The sequence below is a fragment of the Synchiropus splendidus genome, chromosome 10 (genome assembly GCF_027744825.2).
Source record: "Synchiropus splendidus isolate RoL2022-P1 chromosome 10, RoL_Sspl_1.0, whole genome shotgun sequence".
In the NCBI taxonomy this organism is placed as follows: domain Eukaryota; kingdom Metazoa; phylum Chordata; class Actinopteri; order Syngnathiformes; family Callionymidae; genus Synchiropus; species Synchiropus splendidus.
The window spans coordinates 14,235,760-14,262,995 of NC_071343.1; the positions used below are offsets into that span (position 1 = coordinate 14,235,760).

Consider the following 27,236-nt stretch of genomic DNA (forward strand, 5'->3'; position numbering starts at 1 on the left):
ATTGATATGTTCCAATTCCACCCCATGCAGATTCCACTTTTTTGGGGACAGAGACCCTCCTGTCTTGACCTTGAGCCAATGATGGATGGTCCCTCCAACTTCTGAAAACAAAAGACCCACTACCAGAAATGTTATTGTCTGCTTTTACAAATCATTATAACTCAACCTCTGCATTAAAATATTAAAATCCATGGACGCCCTCATTTTCCCCGTCAGTACTACTGACTTCCATTGCCACCGACTGGTCCAAAATGGAGCTGCAGCTGCACTTACAACTAGTTTGGCATATATATATATATATATATATATATATATATGAGTAGTAGTCATGAGTAATGACTACGTCGAAAACAGAGCGTCGAAACGTAACGTTCCATTTTAAATAGCCCGGACTGACGGCAGATTTTATTTTGAAAATCTCAACCAGAACTACACACATTGGCGATGTATAAACTTCCGGCATCAGTCTCGGCTGTGTCTGCGCAGGCGCCGCCGTTGGTCTGAGAGTTGAGAAGTCCAGACGGAGCTGGAGTGAAACGAGAAAGCGTCCTATCATGAATCTTCTCCGGTTTACTGCCTGAAAGAGGAAGGCCAGTGGTATTCTCAGTTCTCCGGCAAACCAGCGACTCATAATGTTGGCGACCCGTAGGCGTCTCTTCTCAGACGGTGGAAAACAAGTCGGGTATTGTCGGTGAAATCTCGAGAGATGGCAGACTCCGTCGACCTGCGCACGATCCCAGAAGAAGCTCTCTAAAACAAGGTAAGTTTGCGGTTGTACTCCTGGTTGCGTCACGTTTGGTCGTGATTTACCTCTGTCGCTACTGTTTAATGTATTTTGGATTGAAAGTTGAGACAAGTTTTCTCCTCTGTTTCCCTCAGAACCATAGCGTTTTAGCCATTAAAACACTGTTTTTCATGGACGTGGACAGAAACATTAGTAGCTTCACTTGTAGGACGTTTTATTTGCCTGTGTTTTTATTTTCCCCGGATCAAATCGGCCACTAAAACATCGCAACAAGTTGCGACTTTCAGGTTTATTGTCATTCAAAGAGTGTTTGGGAGGGTCCTTCTGGCTTGATCATGTGTGCCATCATCCCACGCTGAGCACTTTTAACATCACAATCGCAGACATGGAGGAAGAGGAGGAGGAGGAGGAGGGGGTCGACCTGCTGTGGGATTTAATTTAGAGCCCAGGAATCCCACACATATGTGCATCACACTGTCTTCACACGAGGCAAGTCCTTGCAGGAGACGTTACAGGAAGTTGGTGGGAAAGCCAGGAGACATGAAGGAGGGGTGCAAACTTCATTAAGAAGGTGTCAATGCTGGCTGCAGCCATGATTGTGGTGATTAATAGATGTGTGAATGAGTGCGTCTCACACTTGAGTGTTCTTCATGGAATCCACTCAGACATTTGTTTTGGAGGGGAGGGGAGCTCTTTGCTCTTCATCTTCATCGCAGTGAGAGAGTTTGAGCAGGAAAGAGTGTTTTATAAAAATGAAAAAGAGCCATTAGTGTGATAGAATTCTAATCTAGCAAGCCAACGTCCAAACGCTCTTCCAACCCTTTTGCCTTTGTGTAGTCACCCGCCACTGGGATGGCAGAGCCTGGCTGATGGGAGTCAGATAAAACGCCGTCGAGCGGTCTGGACTGTGAGATATGTTTCCATCCCAGAGGGTGCTGGGGATCCTCAGCCGTTCTGCTGGGGGCAGCGACCTGAATTTTGCCGCCCACTCTGTCCTCTCCTCGGCGTCTACAACAATGTTATTGTTTGCTTTTTTGGCTGTGTCATTGTTTCGTACTGCCTGTCGGCTGTAATCCTTTCGCACTCCGTCTCACTGCATTCCAGACAATGAGACTAGCTAGTTAGTTGGTGGTTAAAAAGCTACGTGGTTTTTCACCAGGCTTGGTAACTGATACTTGCCCTGGATGAAAGGGATCCTCTTGATTTCATTGTCAAATCTATGTAGATCGTCGAATCCAGCTCCTTTGTTAGATTGGTTTGGACAGATACTTGTGTTGATTTTTATTCCTGACAAACAGGCTTTTAGTGAGGAGGGCGTCTGGGCGTCTGCAAAACATGAAAAAATGGACGCCCGATTCTGGACTGTAGCTTGGCTGCCAGATTACGCCGGTATATGGCAGCATCTGGTGGCCAAGATACGGTCGAGAATCGGGCGTCCATTTTTTCATGTTCTGCAGACGCCCTCCTAGCTAAAAGCCTGCTGACAGTGAAACCTGTTCCAAAAGGCAATTCCCGAAACCTGCGTTTAGCGACTGAATTTCAGGTCAATATGTAAGGCTTTCCTATGTTTTGCTAATGCACAAATGCGATTTGTTTCCTGCATGAATTCTGTTATATACCAATAGCTTCATTTTAGTATCGTTTTTGCCTCTTTGCTTTGTTTTGGTGTCTGCTTTTGTGCTTCACTGAGATGGGGCTTCTGAATGGAAAGGTTTTTTGCGATGCTTGTGACTATTTTGATAGTCGACTTGTCGATATATGTTGTTTACGGATTGACGAAAACACCAGTAAACACCAGTATGTCTGATTGTAGTTGAATAAAAAAAAGAAAGAAAATGCATTGTAAACAATTGTGAGTGTTAAATAGTAGCAATATTGAAACTTTGTATTTGAATTTTTATCGCTCAAAATATGGTGCCAAAAGAATGGGTCCTTTGTGAAATGGTCCCATACTTTGGACATTTTTGTTGGCTTGAGCCATTTCTGCTCTCACTGTGGATTGTGCATAGAGAGTGATGACTAGCTGTGTCATGAACCTGTTGGCGACTTATTTAATAGTCAACTAGATTGTCGACTGCAGCCCTGCCAGAGTCCCGTCTAGACCACTTCTCTGTGTGGTTTTTAAGACATTTGGGTGCCTTTTACACACTTGCTTTTATGCCTTTTTTGCTACTTGAAAAGAAACAGGTTGCAGTGAGCATGTGTAGTGGAGGTCAGTGATTGCTGGCTGGCTACTGGGTATTTATGCGTCACATCACCTACAGAGAAAAGGGACCCCCCCCCCACCTAAAACAAACAAGAAGGTGAGAGCTGTTCTGTCGTTGACCTCCTCCCCTGCTGTGTTTTTACATGTATAAAAGGGCATCCACGGACAGCGGCTGGGTTCATGACTGCACACGTGGAGATGGTTTAAAGGACAAAACATTTTATGTCTTGTTTTGGTCATGAGGCGAGAACTTGCTCATGGTTTCGAGGCTTCCAGGGCAGCCTGAAGCGAGGCTCGGAGGATCTCCGGGTTGAAGAGGGTCAACCTCAAAGGCAGTAATTTCTCAGCGCAAAGCAATTTGGCTGTCAGAAGCAGCTGGCGGTTTGGATTTGAACAATATTTAAGAGAAAGGAAGTTCTGGCTCCATAAACCCTGCGAGAGTGTCGGGGGTTGGGTGTACGTGGAATCAGGTTACATACTCTCTCATTAACAAGAGAACTGCAGTTACCAGACCAAGATAGAGCGCGTCAAGTCTGAGCAAGAGTCTGGGGCCAGGAGCACTGCTTTGTCGGTGGCTCGTGAGTCGTGGGAGGGGAATCGTCTGCCTCCCCGCACGTTGCACGTAGGAAAGCAAGGGCATCAAAGACATGTCGAGTGCATCTGTCAACTGTTTAGTTGGTCCAAACGCTGGTGTATTTGCTGACATGCTAGAAAGTTTTACTAGCTGAGGAGCTGGCATCAGATGAGGCAGACGGCTGCAGGCACCATGTGGGTAGCAGTCCTTTCTGCTTTCGAGTCCCTCTGTCTGCTCTGTTATTTTTAGTCTCAAAAATCCTTTAGCCCCCTTTAAAAGAGAATTATCTCTCTTATGCTTCCCAAACCTATCACGACGGCGAAGAGCCTTTTGTGACTTGTGGGTACTGCAGTCTCAGCAGGACGCGGGAAGTTGCTGAGGAAGAGAGACTCGAGTTAAAAGACTGTCTGTGTTTGTGCCAGGAATTCGTGTTGTTTCACTGTTTGCTCTTTTCGTTTTCTTGTGTTTCTGCACAGACTTATTGATCAAAGTTCCTGTGTTTAATGTGTAAGAAGCAGCGCAGACAAAGATAAGGAAGAGGAGACGCTGTTTAAAGATGCACGCAGGCATATAGATCTGCACCGATCTTCTCTCCAGACTCCGTAGGAGACAGTCTGCAGAGTCCTTTACTCGCTTCAGTGCTTTTGTCCTATAGCTCCGCTGATGAGGGGAAAGTTATGGCTGGTTCTATCGCCGTGTCTCTGCCAGTATTGTTGGAAAATAATCAACACTTATTGCTCTCCCTTTCGTGGGCCCTCAGGTTCTTTAGCTGGAGCACTTATGACTTTGAATTTCACATTATACAACACTACAACCAAACAACATTTGCAAAAACTACGACAAATTTAGACATTACAACACAACAACATTAAGACTCAGCATCACTAGATAAATCGTAACAGAAGTTGGCGGGCGGGAGCTGAACCGACTGTTGCCAGGGACCGAATGACTGAAGGAGAAAGTGGCGAAAGATTTTGGAAAATAAGTTTGAGTAATTGATGTTGCTTTCTGGTTTTCGGAAATCTACTATGTTTGACTTTTAAAAGTATTACCATGTCAACCAGTCTTCGTGCACAAACGTGCTCTATACCTGTATAATGTAGTCGCCCTCACTATCATTATGCTAACGCTCCAATTTTGAACGCTGAGCAACAATTCAAACACATATTCAGACGTACTAATATTTTTCCATCTTCGGGGTCACCATGTATTGTCATTTTTTGGGTGTTGGGCTACACTGAGGGAACTTCTGTTGTGACTTCCATTGTGGTTTATGCTTAGTATTATGTTGTTGCATTTGAATTTATTGTAGCTTTTGCAGTTCAGTTAATGTTGTTATGTTTCGGTGTTTGCATTTGCTTTCCCGGCCACCGTACATTACTGAAGAAAAACATTTTGAACTTCAGAAAATGTTGTTTGTTTTAGACAAACTTCTTTAGTTGGCAACATAATCGGAGTTGTGTTGAAAAAAAAAAGTTAGATATTACATTAAATTAACGCTATTGAGGGGCCTGCTAGAAGTATGTTTTTCAGTCACCATAGGTGATGTGAGAGTGAGACCTCAATGTGGTCGTATTGACACTATTTGATGACATTGAACACATCAATATGATGCTGGAGTTTTTTACTTTGATGTGTCTTCTGAGGTGCTGCAAGTCATCATCCTATCTACTGAGAACTTTTAACTCAACGTTCATAAGTTAGGTGTGAAACAGAAATGGCTGTTCATAATGAGCTAGTATAAAGTCTTTGGATACAAATAGAAAATATATTTGAATCAACTTAATTTTTTGCTGCTATCTTCAGTCATCGTAATGCAAAGTGTTGCATTTTTGAAATTATTATTGTTTATTTTTTACTGTTTTTAAAACTGTTTAAACAGTGTGTAGCATTGCTTCTCCCTTCAAGGTTGCGAGGTGAGCAGGTTTCGACCCCAGTTACTGGACAGACACTGAAAACCTTATTTAAACTAGCAAGAAGTGCAAGGTCAGCATGCTAACAGAAACTTCATTGACGTCTATTGAAACCTGGCATGTCCAGTCAAGGCTCAATGCTGATCCTCTGTTTAACAATTTTCTCTGCTCTGTTTATTTGCAGAAGTAATTGTGGCTCCACCCAAAGAGCAGTCTTCAGTACTAGTTTCAATGCCTCTCCTTTTCTGTGATTGGGCATGCGTATGAACATCTTAACTGAATTTAATGTGAAGGAAAAAAAACGGCGTATGTGAGGTTAATCTGTGTAGTGAAGCGCATCATGACAAGTATCTGCATAACGTCTTTACTGCCACGTGAATGGCCTTCCTCCATTGTCAACGATCACACACCGTGACTTGAAAACACTTTGATCGTCCGAGAAAGTTTCCAACTTTGTATCTGCTTTTGCAACAGGATGTCGATGCCAGTCTGTTTGTGCCTTTATAGAGCCTTAGGAGTTGTTAACAGAGGTGCTTTTATCAGGCTGGTGAATTGTCTGGCTTGATTGTTGAGCGACATTATAGCAGTGGCCACTGCTGCATGAAAGAAAGTCTAGTTTCTGTCAGATCTTAATCTCAAACAGGTAAAAAAAAATGCTTCACAGGAAGAACAACGTGACCAAATGTGAAGCCGAGGTACAAAACTTGCCCTTTTCAAGCCCGAATTACCCCAATGGGGGAATGTTTGTGCATACCTCCGTCGGCAAACACCGTCACGGCCAATAAAGACGGTGTTTGAATTGGCCGTTTGAAATCTTTTGATGACTGTGTGAAAATGAATGTCTGATTGCTATGGCGACCATTTTTAACAGCGTCCTTTCAGAACTGTGACTGAGTAACCTTCCCAAACTGCGTCGAGAGGACGTCACACGCCACATAGTTGTAATCAAGTCGTCGACCTTGTGGAGAAGTTTTGTCTCCTCACTGAGATTCCGCTTCGGAATTTCATTTTCCTGTGTGTAATTTCACTGCAACAAGCCTTAAATCTGCGGCCCATTGGGGCCTGTGTTCAAATTATTCTGGACTATAATGAAATAGCCTGTGTTTGAAATGGTTAGATGCAGAGGTGGATTACAGCGGGATAACTGACCAAAAATCTATTATCTCGCAGTTGCTTTCAGCCCAATGTGTGCGAGGGAGAGTGTACTTTCACTCTGTGCTGTATCCAAGAAACAGGCATGCTGGGCTTTTGCTGGCTGTAATAAACATGTGAGTGGTTATTGGGCATGAGCGGTAGGGCCTTTGCATCTGATTGCATTCCTTGCGTTGCAAAGGAAGGCAGCTGCTGAATCGTCGTGGAGCCCGAGAGAGGAAGACTAGATCGACCCGGCTGATTTCACTGGCAACAAATTTTTTTATCTCCAGTTGGGTGAGGCCCACCATCAGGGCGGCATGCGTACCAAAGGTTGAAGAGTGCTGCCCCATTCCCAAACAATTTGTGTAGGATATAGGAGGTCGAGAGGAGGTCACTTATTGCCAGGTAAGCAAGCACTGTGTTTAAATTCAGCCTCTACTGGTCAGTTATTCGAAGATGGTTTTGGGACCTTTTGGGATAGGGTGGCTGACCTGCACTATATATTTGAGGAGCTGCTGAACATTTGGGGATCTGTGATCGGTTTTATTTATCTTTGTGTAGATGAGATAATGTTACAGTTCTTCATGACGATGCATCAGCTGGACGTGTCCAAGTTTATCGTCTGTAAAACTTCCTCTCTGGTTACCACGTTCTCCTGGAAACAAGTGAAGGACTTGTTCTTAAATAAGTATCACTATCAGGGATCTGCCAATATTTAAAATGAAAATCTGGATCTCCCGGTTAGACGTGCCTCAAAAGTCACCAGCTTAACCGACTGTGTCTCTGAGTGAGACCATTAAAAAGGTATACAGTATAGTCCTTTTCAGATCAGCTGCATGTTAATTTATTGATTTATTAAAATTTATTTCAATTTTCTGCATCGCACACTCCGATGCATTCTGAAAGCGGTCTTTCTACTTGTTTCAATATGCCTGTCAGCATGGAACGCATTAAGGCCGAGGTGAACGTGTTAATTTTCAGAGCTGCAATGCAAGTATGAATATGTGCTAGTGCAAAGAGGACATTTTCGCCCTCAGGTCTGCATTCCACCCACATCCACCTAAGAGAGAACCATCTGCGTGTCCCTGATGGCATGCTGGCACTTTGGCTGTGTAGGTCGAGGTCGTGGACACGCGCGCTGGTCTCCGCATTACCTCCCCGTCTCGCCCCTCAGCTCCCCTTCTCTGAAGTTTGCTGCAGTTTCCTTGGTGTCCAGGCGATGTGTGCCATGGTAACTGTGCCAGGCTGCCAGCTCACACACATTCCACCTCTCGTCTCCCTCTTTGCCAGCATGATGACTCAGCAGCTCCTGCAGTGTTTCAGCCTCCTCCCTCCTCAAATGCTCAAACACCATGCTCATCACATAAAAGTCGTGTTTTGTAAGTCTTTTTTTTTTTTTTTTTTTACGTAACGCAGCATAAAAATTACACTGCGCCCAAATTGACGGAAGAATTTTGTCCACCCTTTGATGCCATTTTGGAAATATGTGAGAGGGGATTATAAATCATGCTGGATTTTCACTGTTAATACCCAAGTCGCCAAATCTGGTTTGGTAAAATGTCATTACTATTAATATGTTGTGTCCAGACTTTTCACAGTGAATGACCTTCACTTCTTGGCAATGAGCTCATCTAAAGTTTCAATACTTCTTCATTTTGACCTAGAGCTTTTAGCTGTACTCATTTTTGTTAGCACCCTCAACAGGCTTTGAGCGAGGAGGGCGTCCTAGCTAAAAGCCCGACCCTCAACCATGAGAAGCTCACTGCATGTTGATGATCAGATGGAACTCACCAGCTAACCTCAGCTGTTAAGTTGTGTGTTTTATATGGTGTTAGCTATGCAACTCCTGGATCCTTGTTTTGATCACCAAATAGTTGTACTCCTCAAGTAGCGCAAATTTGATATTCAGTTTTATTTATTCATTTTTATATTATATTTATACTCGAGCAGATGTGGGCAAGGTGCGGCCCTTGGGGTTATAGTCGACCCTGTACCTGTATTTGTCTGGCCCTTAATACTGTAGTATTCACTATAATTTCCTTGTATTTATTACTATTTTTTCTTTTCCATTTTTAAAATTTTATCTTGTCCCACATATTCATTGATTTTTTACTTCAAATCTTCAACAAGAATATGAATTATGATCTAAAATTTCCTGTGTAATATGTTGCCCAGACACATTCTGTTTTTATCTTACTCTTCTACCATTGAAAAAAAATAATTTCTTAATTATTTATTTTTTTTCCTAATTGTTTTGGGACCCATCTTGGTTGTGCCTAAATATCCATTGGGAATTTAATTACCCCGTCTGAACAGAGTAAACATTTGGAGTCTTCAATTCCTTTGTCCCAGTGAATCAACAATCTGAATGTGGCTGTGCTATTGTCCCCTGTATATCCACCGCAAATTAAACAACTGTCAAAGTGAATCCTCCCGGCTCACACAGCGTTGTTGTGCAATGGCGATGTACAGCAGCACTACCTTCTTGTCTGTTGGTTGCGAGAAGAAATACAATTATCCGAGGACCTGCTTCACAAATACTCTTTCAGCTGAAGTCTTGCTTTGAAATACCCGCTCCAGAAAAAGGGGAGTTATGTTGCTCAAGCGACCTGAGTCACTCCAGCGGAATGTAGGTGTGAGCGGTTTCAGATATTTGAATGTCGGGTTTAAGTCGGTGATTGTTAACCAAGTTGACAAGGTAGAATTTCCCGTCATTTGAGGCGCTTTCATTATGTCTTAAGTTCAGGACGCAAACCATATTTGACTGTAAAAATAAATCTCTCTCTTCGCCGGTTAAAAGATCAATAAAGTGAGTGTAGAGACTCAACTGACTCTCACAGGCTGTTTGATTCGTGTCTAGACAAAAATGGCTTTAATGATGTGTTTCATCAAAGTGGTTCTTGTCGATCAAGTAATAATGCTCTTTGAATTGCGGGACTCGATGCTGATTGCTTTATGAACGTGATTCGCCTTTGCCCGACTATTTCATCTGTCGTCAAAGGCAATTACGACGATCGAACCTCCCCCGAAACCGCCGCGTTGTTAGGTCTTGTGGCTTTGCGTGACAGTGCCATCAAGACTAAATGAAGAAATTATCATGAGTGTCGACTGGTTTGGACCGGAGCATTCATGCATTCACGCTGAAATCTTCTGTTCTTTGCGGTGACAAACCTGATGATCTTATTAGGAAGAACAAAAGAAATCCCAACGGTCTGTCGCGGCAGGAAGGTTAAAAAAGTGTGATGATGTCATGCTCCTGCTGTTCATCATTTATTGTGGGACTCCTTCATTAATATATACATATATATCAAGGAGAAGAGCTGCTTTGCCACCGTGAAGCTTTTGGAAGCCCTTCAGTTTCAGCTGCGCGAGCGATGTCAATGGCTAGTTAGCGTTGTTGTTTACAGCTAAAGCTTAGTGTTCCTCAGATGACAAACAGCATTATGAACCTTTCACTCTCAAGCTGCTTCACACTTGAGCAAAGCAAGCGACTGTGAACTTTTTGTAGGCGTTTCCTGCCTTTTTTTCCCACTCGAGAGTTAAAAACCTGCAGCTGCACTGAAATGCTTCTCTGATTTACTTATTTTTTGCAGTCAATCCAAATGCTTTCTTTTTAGGGATGATTGCCAAAAGTCATGGATAAATATCTGCAACTCAGCTGTCACCACTTCTGACAGCTGTCGATACCCAACGTCTTGAGTTCCCTTTTAGATAAGAACGTTCCTGCGTGGTTGGTTGTGTGTTTAGCATTGGAATTAAACAAAACAGACCGTCTAACAACCTTCACCATATTGGTGTGGATGGGCCGAGTCTGCTCTCATTTTCCACCTAATAAACACTAAAATTTTAGGGATCAGGACTCAATAATACACATTCAACTACATGCTCTCTCCTCTTTAACACGATGCAAACAACTGAGCGCAGAAGGAAATTAGATTTTTTTTTTCCCCCGTCAGCACATGGTTTGTGTTATGATGCATCTCAAGCTGAACTGGACTGCTCCTCAGCGAGAAGGCTAGCTTTCCATCTCCTCGTTCGTGATCCAAATAGGTCAAGCTGAACACACCTCTCTCTTCCACTACGGAATTGTTTCAGCATTAAACATGGACGAACGTCTTCGACATATGGGTCCGGTTTACAGTTACAACACGGCATCAGGATGCAGATAGAGGGAACTGAAGGATAGATGGTCTGCGAGACTGATAGTGGGGGGAAATGAGAGCACATCCTTGGCAGGATGTCAGCTCAGTGAGCACACACGGCAGGACACTGCCAGGGAACTCAATACACATGGACGGGAGGCTGCGACACACGTCAACGCGCTCACCGACACACACAGCATCGCAAAGTTGTCCGCTCTCATTGCAAACGGTTCTGCCTTGACTCTCCGAACCAGAATATGTAAGCTGTTTTGCCAGTGGCTTCTTCGAGGAATATTCCTTGCGAAGCTGAAATGTATCTCGATTATCTCTGTTCCTCCGTCAATTGTTTTCAGATCCATGTATATAACATATGAACTTTAGAACAACAAAAAAAAAGGTTTATTTTGCATCAGTTTGACAATAACACAATAAATCATGATGGTGGCTATAGTCAAGTTTTTATATCACCTTATTTAGACTAAAGCTCTTTTAATGTCTTTCAATTTTATAAGAATTTCAAATACATTCCGAGTAGTGGAAACCCTGGCCATTGTGTAGTGAAAAACCTCCCTGAACAAAAGCAAACAGATGCTTTTGTTTGCTTTTGTTCAGAGATTCCTCCATGTTTGTTGTTGTTGTTATCATCCTAGCTGCCACGTGTCTTGTGCATCAGTGTGATCAGTGGACCAGGAACTCCTGCACTGACAAAGGTTCCCTGCTGTCTGGAGAGCAAACTATATAATATATTTTTTATTTGTTATTAATTAATCGTAATTAACTTGTTGAAGTCCCACCACTACTTTAAAGCAAAAGTGGGTCACAAAAAACAGATCTTTTCCAGGGTAAAAGATAATCTGCTTTTATTTTATTAAACAGAAATTGTTCTGTGGCTTGGCATTGAGCAGCGATCCCAAAGCAAATGTAAGAGCCAACGATTGAAAGGCCCAACTAGACCTCAATGCTGTATCCTTGCTATATATATATATATATATATATATATACACACACACACACACACACACAACAACCATGATTTTAAAGGCCAATTCCGAAACCTGAGGCTCTTGGGGCTGTGTTGAGCAGCTCAGCCTTATTCTTATGTAGGGGGCGCAATATGTTGTTGAGACTAGGCACCCTGGTGCTCTGTTATTTCAACCCCGGTAATGTCAGGTGAGATTAGCATGAGTAGTCTGCGACCTTTGCTCAACGAATGGAAGCCCCTTAATGTATTTCAAGTACCTACCAGGTTGGTGGATCCCGTCTGTATTTGTTGGAACCCTCCCTGAAAGCACTGAAATGTCTCTTCAGTACTGCCGTCAGTAGCAATTCTCTTTTGAACAACTCAGGGTAACATTGTTTTCCGTCCCTCCACAGCGCAGCAGACAGATTTCTGGCATGAATGTAAACAAAGATTCAGCGAATCACTTACGGCTACTCATTGAGGCCACTAAGTGGCGTCTAACATGCTCTGCTTAGTTAATTGGAGTGAGTTATAGATCTGAGTGAGAGTCAGGATCATTTGCTTTGTCGAACTTCAGGAACATATTCCTCTCCTCAGATTGTAATAGAAGGTTACCTTTTGGAGCACCTCCCTCGACACAGAACTCTGCGTAACTGATGTTTAATACATTCTACTGATGCCTGTCTGTCGGCGTCAACTGTCGTTGCTGTAACGTTTTGATTTGTAAGTGATTTATCGTTCACAAGCTGCTTTCGAAGACAAGGTTTCGTAATGTGCCTGAGGCAGTCTGTCGAATGAATTGTCTGTCTGATGTTAAAACACGTTATTAAAGTGGAACTGTGTGCCGCGCGTTAATGCGGTCCATGACAACTTTATTTTTGCGATGACATTTAATATGATATGTATTCAAATCAACGATGGTTAACTATGTACAGATTTTCACACCAAAAAAAAAGCCTTGGATTTTGAGTTATGTGAAGGAATCTGTTGCATTTTGAATCGATTTTTCCGGCTATGATGATGATAGCTCAATGTTATCTGAACAGCAGACAGTGTACATGAAATATAAATGCGTGTGTGTGTGTGTGTGTGTGTGTCATGGGCCGGTCCATAAAATGCCAAAATCCTTGTTAAATGGCTGACTAGATGACAAGTAACTTGCCAGGGTGTAATTAGAGAGACTAATAAAATGATCAATGGTGGGCACTTTACTCCAGCTGACATGACGCCTGCCTGTGCCTTTGTTTCACGTCCTCCGGCCCTCCTGCTCCACACTGTCTGGGCGACTGATCTCCTGCCAGCATGTGCCCTTCTTCCCTCCCCCCGGGTGCTGACACCAGACACCTCTTTGTCCCGCTCCCCTCCATGTCGCCTATCTCCCCGACGCAGCCCATCCTGGCCCGCATGTCTCCTGCAGTCTCTGACCCACTGTCCCTCAGTTGCCCCCTGGCTATATCTCCGTTACCGCCTCCTGCACGTATCCTGCCCCCCCCTCCACCGGCTCCCGACTCCCAGACAGTGCTCCCGATTATCTCTGTGTGCCAGACTCTGTTTTGTGCCCCGACTAAAGGAGCAGCATGTGGTCTGTGTGTGCGCGGCATGTACACAGGCTAATGCTCACATGACGCGCTTAATCATTTATGTCTGGAAGACGGAGGCGTGGGGTGGGTGCCGGGGTGTTTGTCCGTGGCACTGATGCTCTCAGGCGTGCTTGTGACGGGTTACTGTCCGATGGAGGGAAGAAAAACTGCTGGGGACAAATTATCTTCCACAAACTGGACGCCGCATCTTTAAATATGAAGTGTCACACTGTCTCCAGGACTCCAGACGATTTAAGTATATGTGTAATATTTGGGCACCCACGGCTGATCTCCCCACTGCGCTCTCCTCCGCCTCTTCCTCTCGCGTCTGTCTGCTCCTCTCCCCTCAGTGCCAAGCAGCCTGTCCCTCCAACACACACAGGCATCAACACAAACTCGGGCGCACACACACAGGGACAGCCAATAGGAGAGCACCAGTCTCCCCATTGCTTGCCACTCATTGCCTTGTTGCCAGGACAACAGGGAGGCTTGAGACCCACTTTATTTGAGCATTTTGAAACTTGGTTTTGACTATCCATTCCAAAAACAAGAAAAGGTCTTCCTTAGCAAAATGTGTTCGCCCGACTCTCTCCTGCTCCTAAACTTGCCAAGTTTTGACTCAGATTCATACCAATTTAATTGGATTTTCTCCCCACCAGGTTTACAATGACGGCTGGTGACATGTTTCTGTGGATCTTCCTGGTTCTTCCCTGCTCCGGTTTGGAAGGTGGTAAGCATTATTCCTTCCCACCGCGCAGACACTACATTTAGAACGCGCGATTGGTTTCCAGCGTCTTCTTAAATCGCGCGAGTGATGCACGCTGTCTGTCACAATACCACCTACGAGCAGCACAAAGCACTCTTTCAATCCCCAAAATGTCCTTTCCCCTCCCTCCTGCTAAATCTGCTGCCTCTGTTATCCTCAATAGCTGCAGCAGTGCGCACATTGTCAAAGTCGCAAAATGTTATTTACGTCGGCAAGCCACATAACAGATAGGCACTGGTTCTTTTGGCCCAAAAAACACAGGGATTAATACGCTAATCTGCCATTGTTTTTCCTAGGTGACAGCATCGTGAGAAACTCTGAATGCTTGTGTGATGGAGCGGCTTGCAGCAGCGAGGCTCGGTGTTTTGGCCAGCAGTGCTTCACCTCACTGTCCTCGCTGAACGGGACGGCAGTTCTTCAGAAGGGATGTGTCATCGGTAATGAAGCCGTCCCCTGCGGGAGCCCGGCGACTCCTGAGCTGACCGTCGAATGCTGCCAGGGAGATCTTTGTAACATGAACGTGACGTTGCTGCCTCAGGTCAAAGGTGAGATGCTGCACTAGAGGAAAGGTAGAAAGTTAAAATTGAACTCTGAATATTAGAAAATACGCACCTGCATATAATAAAATGTAACCTTGACAATGAAATTATGTTAATAGAAGGTTTACTTGAATTTTATGGTAGTTATTCAACATAACTGAGTAAATTCAGTTTGAGGGGAAAAACTTTATGACGCACTTTAATTTCAATGAACAAATTCGGGGATCTAACTTAACTTTAACTTTAAATTTTTCACTGACTGCTTCAGCGTGCACTGGTGTGAGCCTTGTAAAAAATGTAAATGGCAGTATTCAAATAGCCTGCTGGCCAAAATGAAGATTTCTAAACATAACACTCCAGCCCACATCTCTCTTTGTCTTACCCCATTTCAGTGAATTTGCCGCTGCTATGCGCGTTAAGTGAATTGCTACCATCAGAAAGCACTTGCATTTCATGCATAACTGGAAAGCTTCTGTCTTCAGCTTTCAGAAACCGTGAAAAAAATTTCAATCGCACCAACCGTTCAGGAGTTATAATACTGAGAAGCACCCATTACTGAGGCAGGGCTGCACTGGCGAATCACGTGGTGTTTGACTTGCCTACATAGGCTAAAGCCTCGAGGAGCTATTGGTCATTTTAAAACGCTGGCAACAGCATCGTCACTAAGGGATTGAAAGGGAAGTTGGATAAAGTAAAGCTAGTGGTCTGGGTCCATTTTTGCCGGAGCGGTTTCATCACTCTTTATTCAAGCAGCGCTCTAACAAGTGTGTCTGGAGTCTGCTGGAGATATTTCAAGCTGTCTGGTCTGAGTGATTGCCGTTTAATTTAATGGGATGCTGTCGGCATGGCTCTAATGGCCTTTCTCATATCTGTTTACCTCTATCAGATGCTGAAGTGTCTGTGGGCAGACCAGCCCTCCGGGAGCAGGAGTGTGTGTGTGAGGGCGGCGCGTGCGAGCGTGCACGCCGGTGCGCCGGCCAGCACTGCTTCTCCTCCGTGAGGATGATCGACGGGGCGGCCGTCCAGCAGAAGGGCTGCCTCAAAGACGACGAGGAGGGCCGAGCCACCTGCGCCACCCCACCCTCCTCCAGCCATGTGGTGAAGTGTTGCCAGGGCCATCTGTGTAACATGAACGTCACCGTCCAGTCTAAAGGGAAAGGTGACTGAAACTCATGTGGCGAATATCTCTAGACTTTTCCGCCTTTTAACCGACTGTTTCCCGAAACTTCCACAGAGGAGGAAGTGAAGCCCGCGGCCACAGAAGAGCACCAGTGCGTGTGCGAGGGCAGCTCGTGTATCACAGGGAATCGCTGCATCGGCCACCAGTGTTTCTCCTCCCTCACCGTTAACAGCGGCTTGCTGGTGTACCAAAAAGGATGCTTTAAAGTCCCGGAGCAGAGCAAGCTGACGTGCAAGACGCCACCTTCCAGGGACCAGATTGTGGAGTGCTGTCAGGGACACTTGTGTAACATGAACAGCACCGTGGAGCTTCCTGTCAAAGGTGCGGACCTTCAGCTGCCACACTTGGTCATCAACGAATAGCTACATTTTAAATGTCCCACATTTTGTCTTTCTCATTCACTTCGACAAGAACAGTTATATTCTTAGCCACGTCAATGCCATAATAGATGCACTGCCATCTAGTGGCAGGAGGCCACCACTTTACAGGTTGCGAAATCGGCATCTAAATATGGGGCTAGCTTCAAGCTAACAGTCTAAAATTTGTTTTATCTTCTTTTTAAATTGATTCATTTAAAGCAGTTTTGTTGTTCTGGATAGAGACAAGGTCCACTCAGGTTTCTACAGACTTGTATGTGCCACTAACTTTATTTAAATTTGCACTCTAAGATAATGAATACATTTTTTTCTCCGAAATGTGAGCTCTATATAATCCAAACCCAAAGTGTTTAAAAAAAAAACGTGCGCCCTGGCGTAGCGATGCAATAGATCCACTTCTCACGGACCTTACATACATTTTAAACTTATCATTGTGATGATAAAACAAGAACTTGAGTGCATAAGAACCTGACTTCCACTTTGTTTGAGCAGTTCGAGATGGACATGAAAGCCTGATTTGTTTTCCCTCACCGACATATTTTGGCAACACTCACTCAGATCCGCCAGACGCAAATGCACGAAATCATTATTGAGTGACTAAAATATGAAGAAAGAGCTCATTATGTGGGAAGTGAAAAGAGGATTGTCTGTGTTGCCGGCAGCCGTCTCTCATATGGAATGTTGGAAAGTGTGAATGTTGGTCAGTGACTCCATGTGCGTCTTTGAAAGACTGCTTTCCGCTGGTGTTTAGCGCTAGTTAAGACTTTGATTGGTGTTTGCAGGAGTAGCGGCAGTGTGTGTGGTCCGGTCGGGGGAAAATGCAAAAAGTGTAGTTGTGGAAAATCATCATGAAGCTCATGAGACCCATTTTGTGTCTTCTAACAGCTGATGAGTTATCCAACTACAACGTGACAACGCTGGCTGTTGCCATCGTGGCGCCCATCATCATCCTCATCATCCTGTCTGCTGTCGCTATCTTGGTGTTCCGACGGATCCACCACAACCAGATGGAGCGGCTGACTTCTCGAGACGCCGAATACGGAACCATCGACGGTCTCATCGCGTCCAATGTGGGGGAGAGCACTCTGGCGGTGAGTACTGTCGGAGAAGAGTTTCTAAAACAGTGATCAGAGGAAGTTACTTCTGATTCCTGGACAGGTTTTACAACATGAATATGAGGGAAACGGCTTTTCATCAAGCTCCTCCCCATCTTCTAAACTCACCAGTAATACTAATCTGCCAGGGAGGCCTGGGCAGTTCACTGAAAATAAACCGACATTTAGAGCTTCAAAAGGCTGTTAAACACTTTCATAAGGAGGGATTTCTTACTTAAAAGTGACTAAAAATATAACAAAAATAATGACTAAAATGCTGTCTCAGTTGTCTCCATCAGAACCATGATGATTTTTGCAAGATTTTTCTGCAGCCTATAAATCTATGTGTCAAGTGAAACATGAGACTTGAAGATGGGTTGGATCAGCAAAGCTAACTTGGCCAACTACTTTAGAAGGTGTTTTGAATGTTTGGATGTTTTTTCTGCTTCATGTTTGCATAAATAGTATTTTGGCAGCGAAATAAGAGATTGTTCAGTGACATAAAAGCCTTAAAATTATTTGAATTACTTGTCATTATAGGGGGGTCACGATACCAAGATTCCAAAACTCCATATACAGGAGGATATTCAATTGCATTTATGACACAGTAGGGATTTAAAAAATTGCACTTACTTGTTACAAAAATAGACAATAGTGTTTACACTTGAAAATAAATCTAAAATGAATAACCCTGGCTTTACCTTCTTCAAATCATGCCTCAGCCATGAGACAAAAAGTTACTCTTCAAATGATGTTTCGCAAACTTTAACCATCTTTTCAGCTGCGCTTTGATTCGGGATTATGCAGATTTCCAGGGATTTGCGTTGACACGGTGCAGACACGCAATTGTCCCGATAAACACTGTTTACGTTCGCACATGCTGCAATTATATTTTCCGCAAGTGGGTCTTGTAATTACCGTGTGGGGAGAGTCACACATGCGTGACACATTTGCGGCTCATAACTGAATATATAAACTGCTACTCACTTGAGCATGGCTTAATGTGATTATTAAAAAAACGATTTACAAATGAAAGTGGTACTGATGAGTCGGCATTTATAGAGAACATTGTTCCCAGCTCTTTGGTGCAGCGTAGGTGTTGATGAAGCAAATAGTTTTCTTGGACTCTTCGGACGATCCTTCCTAACACCTGAGAAGAATTACGTTGCTTTAATACGAGCCCCATTTTAATAAACAGCATTTCTGAATGTCACTCAGAGTCCAAGGCAGCAGTTCTTCCTTGAACCTTTTGAATGTCAAAACACTTCAGCTTCTTTTCCAAGCCTCTTCGGTCGGTCTTGAGTGGCTTCGCTGTGAAGCGACCGCCTTGTTTTCAAAGTTTCCTCCTGCTTTTCTTCTCCGCCGGTGGAATGTTTTTTCGCCATTTTATCTTTCCCTCTCTCCGCTGTGGCTTTTGAATTTTCCACTCAGTGGGTTTGGGGTTTTTGTGACTTGCTAAACTGATCCAGAGTTTTAGGCGGAGTCCTGTGGTTTTTCATTGGAAAGACAAGCCAGCACGTTCGCTGCAGCGCACACACTGTGTAATCACGTTCTGCCCAAATGCTCCAGTCTGGCCTGAACCCTGAAAAAAAATACACTCCTCCCTCCCACCATCCATCCATCCATCCATTTTGTGAGTGCGTCTTGGCTGAAACTTTTTCTCAGCATTAAGATGCTGGAATATGTCTTTTGGCGAGCGTTTCAGCTGCTTCAGATTTCTCATTATCATGCTCAGTTGTGTCAAAACAATTTGGCAATGCAACAACGTGGCGTTTGAATCCGATTGATCGAAGATGTGGGGAAGCTCTTCTGAATGCTTTATGTCCCGGCAGCCAAGACAGTTTTTATTGTGTTGAGCATAGCTTTTAGTGCCTGAAAAACCTTGGTGATTATTTTAAACTCACTTTAGCTCCATGTAGTGGTTCCAAATAGTCTCTCAGACTCTCTCATCATGCATTATGCATCTGTTTATCCGAGGCATCACCCCTCTGCAGTCTGTTATCCCTGCGTTGGACTGCTAAGTGCTGCCCCCTTGTGACGGCTCCGCGCCTCTGCACGTCTTGTTGCGGAGATAAAAATAAAAGGCTTAGCAGCATTGCGTCGATTTTGGAGTCTGGCACTGGGATTAGCTGGAATCTCCAGTGTGCACACCCGTCTCCTGGGAGGGGTGTTGAGCACTTCTGTTGTTTTCTCAACAGGGGGCACCCCGCACCTCCCGACACACACATGAATGACTAAAAACGTCTCCTCAAATTCATTGTTTATTTAGCCTCAGACTGTTTGGGAGCTCTCTTAAGTGCAGACATGCATGTAAACTGTTTATTTTGCTCTCTCTCTTTCCCAGGATCTGCTGGATCACTCCTGCACTTCAGGAAGCGGCTCCGGGCTGCCGTTCCTGGTTCAAAGAACCGTGGCACGACAAATCACGCTGAATGAGTGTGTGGGTAAGTGTCCACTTGAGCACTGTATTGTTATTGACATTAGCACTGTGGGGAAATATGCAGCAGCCTCATTCATTTTAATGAGCGCTTTTGTGTCAACGCAGCGGGGGCAACAACTCAGGAATACACTGGTCTTGCAAATTAAGCCGGTCCCCGCTCTGCTGCCTAATAGTATTTGGGAGAAACACTTCAATCAGCATCAGAATATTTGCAAGTCATGGGGTGCCGTACTTTATTTACAAGACTGGTGCTGACCCTGAGGGTAATGATGAAACTGCTGCAGAGAGAAACAGCAACTCAGTCAAACTCATATGATTCATCGGGTGGGAAGACTGAAGTCTAGCCTGGATTCACTGAAAATAAAAGTTCAATTGGACAAATCTTATTTTCGTCAGTTGCTGGTATAACGAAGAAGAAGTTTCCAGCATAATTCATAATAAAAAAATGAGGAAAGAGCACTGAAATCTGTGAGCAAATCTGTAACAGAAATATCGAAGTTTGGATGGAAGGAACAAATACAACGAGCTTCAATAGTTTAAAATTAAATACAAAACAATTAAAAGTACTAGCATTGTAACAAAACAATCGTTGGAAATTAAAATATTTAATATGGATGTTGAAAAACATTAAACCATCCAAATATGGTTTAAAAAGCAATCTGCCTTTACATGTTTATTTGATCTAAAAAGGCTTAAATTATTGGAAAAAAAACCAAAAGCGATCCAATATAAGACCAATGGGCTCTCCATGAAACAATGGCAAAAAGATTTGGATGTGTAGAATACAGCCAACATCTAAGTGTAAATAGGTATTAGGTAGTATTATTTCACAGTTAAACTTATAAGAACTCTGAAACAAAAGCAGCTGCAGCAGGAAGAAATATCAATGAAGCCAAATATAGAAACGCTAGTAACTGAAGCCACAATTAATAAGAGTCATTTTAAGTCCACAAGCTTGTAAAAATGCTGCAATAACAACCAAGAAAGAATAAACAGCCCTTATTCTAATGGAGATCAGATCCTACCTGTTTCTAGTTCTGCTTTGCCTGTATTTTGTGAACACCATTCTGCAAGGTGCTGTATCATTACTGTAATAGGTTTCTTTTTTTGTCTCCATGTATGTGGTAGTATACGCATTAGAAATTGATCGTCTCTCTCAGCGCCTCAGTTATGCAGTCTGAGTGTCATGTGGGTCGTACAGGGATGATGTGGCAGTGCACGGCTGCGGTCTGGTTTTTATAGTGTACTAATGGCACCGTTTTTTTTTTGTTTTTATGTTCAGCTGCTCAGTCCTGACCTCTGATAAACCCTGGCGTTGAACTTTAAACTGCTCGTTCGATCATATGACCCTTGTGTTATGGTGTGTGGTTAGCCAAATAAAAACATGAAATATCATTAAAATTCCACGATATTGTGTTGTCTTATCTGTATACTGATAAGAGTTGTATCGCTTTATCTTGAAGTGTTGACGTTTACGTACGTAAACACTCTTTTGGACAAAAAGATTCCATGAGTCTTTTAGACACTGGAAAATAGCTTTTTATTGGCATTACTGTAATTTGTTTAGAAAGAAGCCTGTTTTTACAATCTGAAACGGAGAAGCCCAGGGGCCAATTCTTGGACTCTTTATGTTATCATCAACAGATGTTGTGCCATCATTTATTATCGACATATATTGCTGTTAACTTTTCAGCAGTCTGGTGCCTTTGCTTTCCGAGTCTCGAATTACTCCATCAGTTTGCAGTTGGAAATGTGCTGCTTGTTTTGCACATCAGACGATGCATTAGTGCTTATTAAGTGTCATTTTATTCTGCCTTGTCGACTCGGTGCGAGCTCTTTAAACTAAAGAAGGCGCTTTTAGTGCTTTTATTCCAAAGTAAAGGCAGTCTCTCGACGATGCTGATCATTAATTGAAGGGCCCACAAAGCAATTAGCAAATATCTCTTACGGCTGAATCTAGAAAGGGTGTCTCTCATGCCTGCCTCTCATGTGTTTATGTGTGCGCTGTCTCTGTTCCCACCAGGTAAGGGTCGCTACGGCGAGGTGTGGCGAGGACAGTGGCAGGGAGAAAGCGTCGCCGTGAAGATCTTCTCCTCCAGAGATGAAAAGTCCTGGTTCCGAGAGACGGAGATCTACAACACGGTTCTTCTGAGACACAAGAATATTCTGGGTGCGTCTGCGTTCTTGTTATGTGGTGTGAGAAGGTAGTAAGTTTGTTTAGTCTAGTAAAGTGGGTGCTGCTGACTCGGTATATCCAGGCAGGGAGGCCATTTTTAAATACATGAAGCTCAGCCACTTGGTGTGTCATGAACATCCCGGACATCTGATGGTGCTTGGTTGGATTATTATAGCCTCTTCTGTCTCGCTTCAATCTGGTGCTGGCCGTCATCCCGGCTTCACATTCGACTCACCATCATGCTCCTATAAAGCCGTGTTTCAAATCGGGACAGCATGCTGGTGAAGTGGTTATGACTGCAGCCTCTCGGGTTGTTGTTCAGCTCCAACCGTATGCACTCAAGCACCCACAGACGGTCGCTTGTGAAGGTGGTGGAAGGAGACCAGATCAAATGCTTTAGTCTCACGCTCTTCTGTCAAAGTCCCAGCCCTGAATGCATGTGTCTCTCGCCGACTTCAGGCTTCATAGCTTCGGACATGACGTCCAGGAACTCCAGCACCCAGCTGTGGCTGATCACCCACTTCCATGAGATGGGCTCCCTGTACGACTACCTGCAGCTCATCACCCTGGACGCGCTGGGCTGCCTCCGCATGGCGCTGTCCATCGCCAGCGGCCTGGCCCACCTTCACGTGGAGATCTTCGGCACCCAGGGCAAGCCCGCCATCGCTCACCGAGACCTGAAGAGCAAGAACATATTGGTGAAGAAGAACGGCCAGTGTTGCATCGCTGATCTCGGTAAGTGGCGGATGAGTGAGTTTCCTGGACGTGACCAAGAAGGCGAGCGCACTAATAACACTCTGCTGTATATGTCCTTGGTTATTGAGGATGAAAACCAGCGTCAGGCTAGAAAGTCCGGCCACTTTATCTAATAGAGTTCCATTTGTGCTCACACACGAGTGCAACCTAATTCAGGTGGCAGCCTGAGCAGGTATTAAGCTCAATGTACCAAACATGATGCTCCCTGCTGTTTGGGTAAATAAGTTAGGGCTTGTTTGTCTGTGCCGGCAGAGAACATCCTGTTTTTGGGCAAGTCTCATTCCACTCAGCAGATTGATCTGCCCTCACTCAAGTGTCCTGTCTCTTCCTGCAAGGTCTGGCCGTCATGCATTTTCAAGACACCAATGAGCTGGACGTCGGGAGCAACCCCAAAGTTGGCACCAAGCGCTACATGGCCCCCGAAGTGCTGGATGACTCCATCCAGATGGACTGCTTCGAGTCCTTCAAGAGGGTGGACATCTGGGCTCTGGGCCTCGTCCTTTGGGAGGTCGCCAGGAGGACAGTCAGCAATGGTCAGTGCCTGTTCTTGTAGCAGCGCTTCTTTCAAAAGTTGTGGACTGTGAGAGACTTGGAGAAACTTGAAAGAGAATTGAGGAAGTCTTTAAATAGTCTGCCTCTCCTCGCTTTGGAACATGAATCTTAATATGCTGCCGAGCAGTTGTGTACATCAGGAAGTCTCGCATGGTGAAATATGTGTGGCATTGAATCAAAAATACAAATATTTCATTTCTCTTATTTCGCTTAGAAGGATGTTGAAAAAGACAACACTTTCTTTAACAGCAGCTCTACTCTGACACTCTTCAAATGCAATATCAACCATTTAAAAACACTTTTTGGTATGATAAATCTGTATATTACACATTTTGGAAATACACAGAAGAAAGTTTGATAAAAATCATACTTATTGAACTGTTAAGAAGAAAATATGCAGGAAAAAATGACATTAAATCAGGAAAATTCATTGTCATTTTTGAAGATAATTCTGCATAATTAAATAAGTAAGACAAAATGGTAAGCAGGTTATTAAATTTGTTTGGAAGGCTTTATAATATACCCTTATAAAATTGACTTTAAAACAACAATTTTTAAAAACATTAAAATTTTATTTTTATGTGAAAAATAATTGTCACATTTGACAAATCAAATATATATTTTAAAATAAAAGCAAAATATATGTTGTAAAATTTACATGTAATGTACTGTATAATGTATTATGTATTATAATTGCATGTAATAACTTATTTTTATATCTACTGTATGTAGTGTAAGTGATGAAAATACCTTTTAACTGTTACAATCTATTTTATATGCTGAAGGACAAATTATAAAAATGATCAAGTGTAATCATAATATCTGGATTTCTTTATTTTGAATCCAGTTCTTATGAATGAAACATCCTTTTTGGTGCCTTCTCTGTTGCTTGATCCCCAAGTAAAATCCAGTGTCAATATGTTGTGATGTCACTCTGGCGAGGACGTCTCTCCCATGTCTTTTGAGTGTTACAAATGTCTAACAACAGATTAGTTAGTAGCAGAACCAGAGGATAAACCGTTGAGTATCTGATGGAGCTTCCTATTGTGCTGCAGGCATCGTAGAAGACTACAAACCACCCTTTCATGATGTGGTGCCCAGCGATCCCAGCTTTGAGGACATGAAAAAGGTTGTGTGTGTCGACCAGCAGAGGCCCAACATCCCCAACAGATGGTTCTCAGACCCTGTGAGTTCAGCTTTAAGCTTCTTTCTTCCAGTGTTTTGAGGATGAAGTGACTGAAGTGTGGGTCTCTTTCTTCCTCCAGACTTTAACTTCAATGGCTAAACTCATGAAGGAGTGCTGGTACCAGAACCCCTCGGCCCGATTAACAGCGCTGCGCATCAAAAAGACTCTCACAAAGATCGACAACTCTCTGGACAAAATCAAAACAGACATTTGAGTCCCGAAAGAAGTGAACTCTCAGAGGCCTTAGTGGACAACAAGAGCACGGACCATGGGCACAGAGGACTTGATCGGGCGCAGAACTATATTTATTTTTAAAGGACAGGACGGGAAACCTTTTGGCATCCAAAGATGGCTTTCTGGACATAAATGAGGCTGACGGTGGTCTCAGAAATAGGAAAAGGATATCACGCGACAGGAGCTTGGAGCGGCTGCATTCTTCAAGGAAGAAACATTTCCTGGGCATAGGACAACTTCACGAAACGGCCTCACACATTTTCAGTTGGGAAAAAAAAACACACTCAGCAATTCACTTTTTAACTCCGCCCAGTTTCGGACAGCATTGTTTCGTCGTGGCGGACGTGAGAGCTCAAACTTCACTGCATATTTAGTTTTCCAGGCTCATAGTTTAGTTGTACAGCTACATCCATTTTTTTACGTTCAACCAAAAGTACTGTGTATTTACGTTGAGTTTTACATCGAGTTGTTTCACGTTTTATTTCAGCTTTACAGACAACAATGCTAAAGAACAAATACAAGCTGCTAGGAGACGCTGGCCGCGGCTCGTCCGCCGGCCTGTAAATACGCCTGTAAAACCCGTCTGTGTGTTGTCCAGTACATGAAGTCAAACTTCGACCTTTTTACATTTCTTTAACCTTTTATATCAATTAGTGATTTCTATTTAATAAATAGAAAAAACTTGCAGTCCATGTCTGGTTTGTGTGGCGTCTCTGTCGTTCACTTGGTTGCCGCAGAGTACCTGACAGAGATGTGGCGGTGGGCGATTATGGCAAAAAATATCGCATTTCATTTATAATGAAATCACAATTTCGATTTTAACACAATTTTTTAAACTAGTTTGCAAGTGCAACCAAAGCACTTTGGTATCTGCAACACAAAAAAGGAGAAAGGACACATTTCTGCCAGCGTGTGAAGAGAACCAAAATATAACAAGGTAAACAACAATGCTCAGATGAAGAGCACTCTTGAAACAGAAAATATGGCTTTCAATAAACATGTCACCTGATAGAATCTGCTTTTATCAACACATCATTTTAAGTGGATTGAAGTGCACCAAAACCCTCAATGGCTTTTTTTGAAAAGGTTCAAATGAAACTGCAAACTTGACTGTTTTGAACAGAAGAGATGACACTGCAATGTCTGGTTACTGAACCTGATTATTAAAGGTCCACCAGCTTCACAATATATTACTATTTGAGCTGCTTTCATCCTTTACTAAACAGACAGATTCCTATCGCAGATTGTTAGTCTGGAAAACCATTTTGTCAACTTTATCTGACTTTTTACTTTTACTTTAACGTTTCATTCTAGTTTTGTAGTGTTTACAGGCAAATCTTTAACATTAATTCGGGCATATTACATCATGGTGGTGCTAACTCTTTCAGTGTTTCCTACGTGGTAAATGTCGATTATCCATGAGTGTCAGTAAAGGTTTCATGTGAGACGTAACGTTAACTCCGTGCAGACAGTCTTTGGCGTCAGAGAGTCAGGCCACGCATCAGCATAGATCTGTAGCGTATAGAATGTGACAGAGATGATCCATACAATCTCATGGTAATTTGGCAAATTGTCAGCTTGTTCGAATCGTTCTCGATTTAATATCAGCCACCACTAAAGCGATGGATAGAAATTTAGTCAAGTGTTGTCCCTGAGAGAGGAAAAGTAAGGTGGATCTGGGAAATTTTCAAATCAATACACGACAGACTTTTGAGTCGCATTTTACGTGGGCTACATGCGCAGGTAAGGCTGTTCCCCCGATCTTGGCCCACCATGACTGTGGTATGAGGCTTGTTCTGGGGGAATTTGTCCTGGTAACCGGTAAATGGTAACTGGTATATTTGCAGCTCACCTTCGTTCTTGAGGCTTCATGCGCGACTTTGTGTTCCACGAGCTTCTGATGCGGTGCTACTAATGAGTTTTGATCTTTCTCTAGGGATCTTCCATTAGACAAAAGTGCCCAACACCACCATCGTATTGCGTGTCGTGTTTCCCTATCAATGGTTCTTCCTCTACAGTCACTGGAGATTTCTGGCTTGGACCATGTCTTCCAGACCAGAGGTGGCTGTGATTCTTGAAGGGAGTGTTGCGGTTATCGGGCTGCACCACAGACATTATCTGTAGGATCTCAGACAGACAAAGGAACAGTTGAAGATTTAGAAAATCTTCGTGTCAATACCCTGCTTTCAGTTGATGTCTCTTTACTTGACACTGTGGACGTTGTGAACAAGTCAACATTGATCAATAAAAAACATTTAATTATTAAATTTAGAGCTGCAACTGACAACAGTTTCCAGAGTCAACTGGCTCAACGTGTGGTCGGCTAGTTGGTACATGTACAGGTCGAGGGACGCGCATGAAAATGTCTATAAATTCTTGCAAACTTCAACGTGTAAACAAGCCTCTGCAGTGTTAAATGCTTTCGTTGCTCACAATACTTCTTTCTGCGGATCCCTCTTTCTGCAGATTGCTTTAAGTTGCACAGGACAAAGGGATGTGTCGACCTTTGAGGCAGATCCAGCCTCTCTAGTGGTAGAGAGTGGTTGGTGGGAGGCTCCAGGTAACGCTTTGGAGGATAGACAGATGGATAAACACACTATTCATCTCACAAGAGAAAGTCACACTAAGTTTCCGAAATACTTCTAATGCGACTGTGATCGACACACATTTTCAAGCTTTTA

General features: G+C 43.5%; 1 protein-coding gene across 2 annotated transcripts; it reads left to right on the forward strand.

Annotated features, from left to right (window-relative positions):
• Positions 1-493: 493 nt before the first annotated feature.
• Positions 494-25,560, forward strand: LOC128765794 (activin receptor type-1-like). Of its 2 annotated transcripts, none has more exons than XM_053876895.1 (12): positions 494-760; positions 13,915-13,985; positions 14,318-14,566; positions 15,447-15,719; positions 15,795-16,061; positions 17,003-17,208; positions 19,556-19,655; positions 21,675-21,821; positions 22,287-22,562; positions 22,919-23,116; positions 24,191-24,321; positions 24,401-25,560. In XM_053876895.1, the coding sequence occupies exons 2-12, from the start codon at positions 13,922-13,924 to the stop codon at positions 24,533-24,535; spliced, it is 2,046 nt and encodes a 681-aa protein (XP_053732870.1). In that variant the 5' UTR covers positions 494-760; positions 13,915-13,921; the 3' UTR covers positions 24,536-25,560. The 2 variants fall into 2 exon arrangements, with proteins under 2 accessions (XP_053732870.1, XP_053732871.1); XM_053876896.1 differs by having other exon boundaries at positions 13,915-13,982.
• Positions 25,561-27,236: the final 1,676 nt, after the last annotated feature.